The sequence below is a fragment of the Sinocyclocheilus rhinocerous genome, unplaced genomic scaffold (genome assembly GCF_001515625.1).
Source record: "Sinocyclocheilus rhinocerous isolate Xijiao unplaced genomic scaffold, SAMN03320098_v1.1 scaffold1676, whole genome shotgun sequence".
Lineage (NCBI taxonomy): Eukaryota > Metazoa > Chordata > Actinopteri > Cypriniformes > Cyprinidae > Sinocyclocheilus > Sinocyclocheilus rhinocerous.
The window spans coordinates 461732-465711 of NW_015644618.1; the positions used below are offsets into that span (position 1 = coordinate 461732).

A 3980-nucleotide genomic window follows, 5' to 3' on the forward strand; every position below is an offset into this window, starting at 1 on the left:
AATTTAATGCATTAAATTGCTGAATTAAAATATTAATTTCTCACCAACAAAAAAGAAAAAGAAAACTAGCATTACCATTCTTAATATCTAAATGCCACAGGGAGATATAGTATGATCTAATGAAAGGACAACAAAAAGGTAATGGGGAAAGAAAATTATGAAATAATGAATTATGATGATGAGTATAATAACCTGCAATGTCAAATGATCCACTTGACTCACTTGTCAAAAAGAACATGCTAAAGTGTCAGTTTTTGTTATTCTAGTTTTCTGCACGTGTACTACAAATGCATTTTATTATGAAAAGTTACAAGCACCAGGTTTTTGATGAGTACAAAGCACTGTCCAGATTCAGCAGCGCTGCCGACCAGCTCTTGCCATATCACAGCGAGCATCATTAGAGGAGAGAGAGAGGAAGAGGACCAGTGGGGGGATGGTGAGAGCAAGGGATTGAAGAAGGGAGGGCTGAAGACTGTATGTGAGAGAGAACGAGGGAGGGGGGAGGTAACGAAGAACCGAGACACACAGTGTAGCAGGAATCGCCACAGAGCTGCCGAGGGTCTTTCCATGAAAGCGGAAACGCTCTCACACACGCACGGGCGGTGAAAGGTAAGACATACGGGGGCGTTCTCCCTTTTGCATGCTGGGTGTATAATCCTCTCTGCAGACAGAGTGAGCAGCAGTGGGAAAGGATTCAGCACTTAAAAAGGATCTCAGCGTCCAGTGATGCATTTTTCACTGGCCACATTCTGTGACGGACAGTTTCAGAGAGACTCTGGGGTGCATGTCTGCTGGAATGAGGTAGAGGGATGCTGGGTATACCTTAATATTTTTCAGATTCACTTTAGTTTGTCACAGACAGTAAATGCATTCAAAGAGCATTACTAAATTAGGTGAATTGAAAACAGTGATTTAAATGTCGTATTTAATGTTCCCTATTTTGTTCCTCCCGAGCTTCTGCTTTTAGACTGTTTTGAAGGTATTCCCTTGCACCTGGGATTTATTTTGTCATGGCTGTGTGTGTGTGTGTGTGTGTGTGTGTGGATCAGGTTTTACCTACATTATGGGTTTTAAGAAGGAAAATGGCTCAATAAACACACCAAATAATGACTTGGTGACAATATAAAAATGCTAAATGGTTTATATAAGATGTAGGGGCTAGAAAATATCATTTGTTCTGTATAAAACCAGTAGAAGTCAATGAAAAGTCTACCGCATGTGTGTGTATGTACAGGCATGCAAGATCATATGCAACCTGTCAACTAATGAATCTGCTTGTAACACGTTTTTCAGGTGCATATGCAATATTGTGATATGTTTTTGATTTCATGGACAGGTTGTTTTCTGATAATCTGCTGAATTTGAATCAATTAGGCTCTATACCATAGGGCTCAATTACTCCTGCTGATGTCATTTACGATGATCTTCTCCAAAGAGATTTAATTTGATGTGTTTGCTTGTACAAGCATTTATATATAATGCACACACACATACACATACCGAAAGAGAGCTAGAGCTGTCAGCACTAATGGTGGCCTTTAGCAGTGCGTGATAGTGAAAGAGACAGATGGTGGCAGAAGGGTGGCTGAATGACCTTGTCCCCCAGCAGGGCACGTTTTCAGCCTTACATGAATCATTCTGTAAGGGCGAGAACTGGGCAAAAGAACCCCTGAGGTTCTATAAAAGGTCAGACAGAACAGGCCCAAGGTCTTCAGACTGCAAACCAAAAGAGACCATTGGCAATTTGGCATTTGTACCGTTCAGGTTTTGTGTTTGGATGGAGGTGGGGTGGCATTTTCTATTTCGCCAATGGTATTTTCAAATGGTAAGCTGGGCTGCAAAGTATTAGTAAAATGACTCTGATCTGAGCATATGTCTAGTGAGAATCTTCTCAATGCAGCTGCATCATGTGAGAAAGATGGAGGGAGACAGAGCATCGTAATCGTTCCATCACACACATCATAATCACAGCAAAAGGGGCAGAGAAAGAGAGAGATACTTCTGGGCCTTTGAGAGAATCAGCATGGATTAGAGGGCTTTCAGAAAACCTCTGTAGTAAGGTTACAGCTGGTCTGGTACAAGCCGTACCAAAATTTCAGATCATGACACCCCTCAATATATCTTCTCTTGTACTGAGGGTTTAAGCCCCTGTGTGTGAAATATACAAAATTCAAAATATCTCTCATTACATTGAATGTTTAGGGCTATTTTGTTTGAGTTGTAGCCTGGCATTTTCAGACTAGGTTAAAGGGAACTTCTTACTTTAGTGCAGAGTATACTATTTCTTGTGATGTCTCTCCGCATGAAAAGCAGTGATAAAGTATTGATTGTTGTTGCCATGGGAATTATTTCCTGAGGGACTCATTTACGAGTGAAGTGATCATATTTCTACGTACTTAACTAATTTACTGTGAACTGTGCAGACCACCAGAATCGATATCCCCTCTAAAGAGAGATGCTTTTACCTACATTCTATCCTGATTAAACTGAGATGACTAACTTAAGTGTAATTTATTTTAATGCCATGTCTAATGACTATTGTCATATCTTTCATTCTCCCTCTCTCTTCTCTTTCTTTCTCCTTGTTTTGTTAACTGGGTACAGTCTATTTTTGTCTCATCTTTGTTTTTGTTTTGTTTTTTAAAGCAAAATTCCACCATGATGGGGTTTGCTACTTCATAACACAGCAAACCTCATTATGCAAACAGCATTGATATATAAAGCCATTTCAAATTAAATGATCAAATGAGCATAAAATATTATTACCTTCTAATTGTGTTATACAGGATTCACCTCATTGATTTGATGTGTCAACTCATTATTGAACAGCTATTTACCGCGCAATCCTTAGAAGGGAACAGTTATAATGTAATGTTAAGGGTTTGCTAAAGTTGGCTTGTGCCATTTTTTTTCTAACAGGCTTTTCAGATGAGCCCATATTTTGAGTGACCCGAGAGAAGAGGAGAACCATTTTTCCTGCGTCTCTGTCTGTCCCATGAGCAGCCATGCCTGTTCTCTCACCTACCACAGGTACGTCATTAAGTAGCTGTGATTGTAAATTATACTTGATAAGCATATAAAGAACAGTAATTTCTTCCTCATTAAAAAAAGTACATGTAAAGAAGTAAAAAAAAATTTTTTTAAATCATGTACCTATTAAAAGCTGTTTTACATGGGAAAATGTTGAGAACACATGATAAATTGAAAATGTGTTTAATCCCCTCTCCTGAAACATGATATTATGAAGAAGTTTTGCTGACAGAATAGTTTAAATATTACTAAAACCTTTTTCAATACTATTGGTAAATTAAAATCTTTTTTTTTATGTGCTACCACGTTTGCACTAATAGGTGTCAGTAAGTCCTGATGTGTTGGTCAATGCAACATCATTATATTATTTATGTTTCAAAAAAGTATACAGATAAGGAATAACTATATAAACTTTTTTATAATTTTATCTTGCAGGTTTACATGAGATGCTAGCCCTCCTCACTTCGCAGCTGCATCCAGATGCTAATCATAAAGAGGACATGGTTTTCCTCAGGGAGGTCTTCAGTGAGAGGAGCCTCAGCTATCTTATGAAAGTGCGTAAAGCAAGAGATAATGTCTAACATCCTAATATTGTTTTTGTGAATGATTTTCCATATGTACTGACCTTTCATGCAGATCCATGAGCGACTCAGGCAGTTCCAGCTCCAGAGCCCGACCCCAGTGCTCCACAGCGCATCCTGCCTGGCCGAAGATGTAAGTGGCATCTCTACCTCAACGGCAAACAATCAAATCTTCATTATATATCTTATTTATGACTTAATACTATAATATATATATACATCCATTCAAAAGCTCTTCAAAATGTTGGTAAGATTTTATTTTTTTATTTTTTGTTTCTGAAATATTTCTCTTTTGCTGACCAAGACTGCATTTACTTTATGAAACAGATCATGGAACAAAAATACAGTAATATTGTGAAATATTATTTC

General features: G+C 38.1%; 1 protein-coding gene across 2 annotated transcripts in view; it reads left to right on the plus strand.

Moving 5' to 3' along the window:
• The first annotated feature begins 407 nt into the window (after positions 1-407).
• mpp3b (MAGUK p55 scaffold protein 3b) overlaps positions 408-3980 on the plus strand; it is a 16822-nt gene continuing 13249 nt past the window's right edge. The window contains exons 1-4 of one of the 2 annotated variants that reach the window (XM_016576159.1): positions 408-609; positions 2920-3030; positions 3466-3584; positions 3667-3744. In XM_016576159.1, coding sequence (XP_016431645.1) covers positions 3006-3030; positions 3466-3584; positions 3667-3744 — 222 coding nt within the window. In that variant the 5' untranslated portion in view covers positions 408-609; positions 2920-3005. The other variant, XM_016576160.1, reaches the window with a different exon arrangement.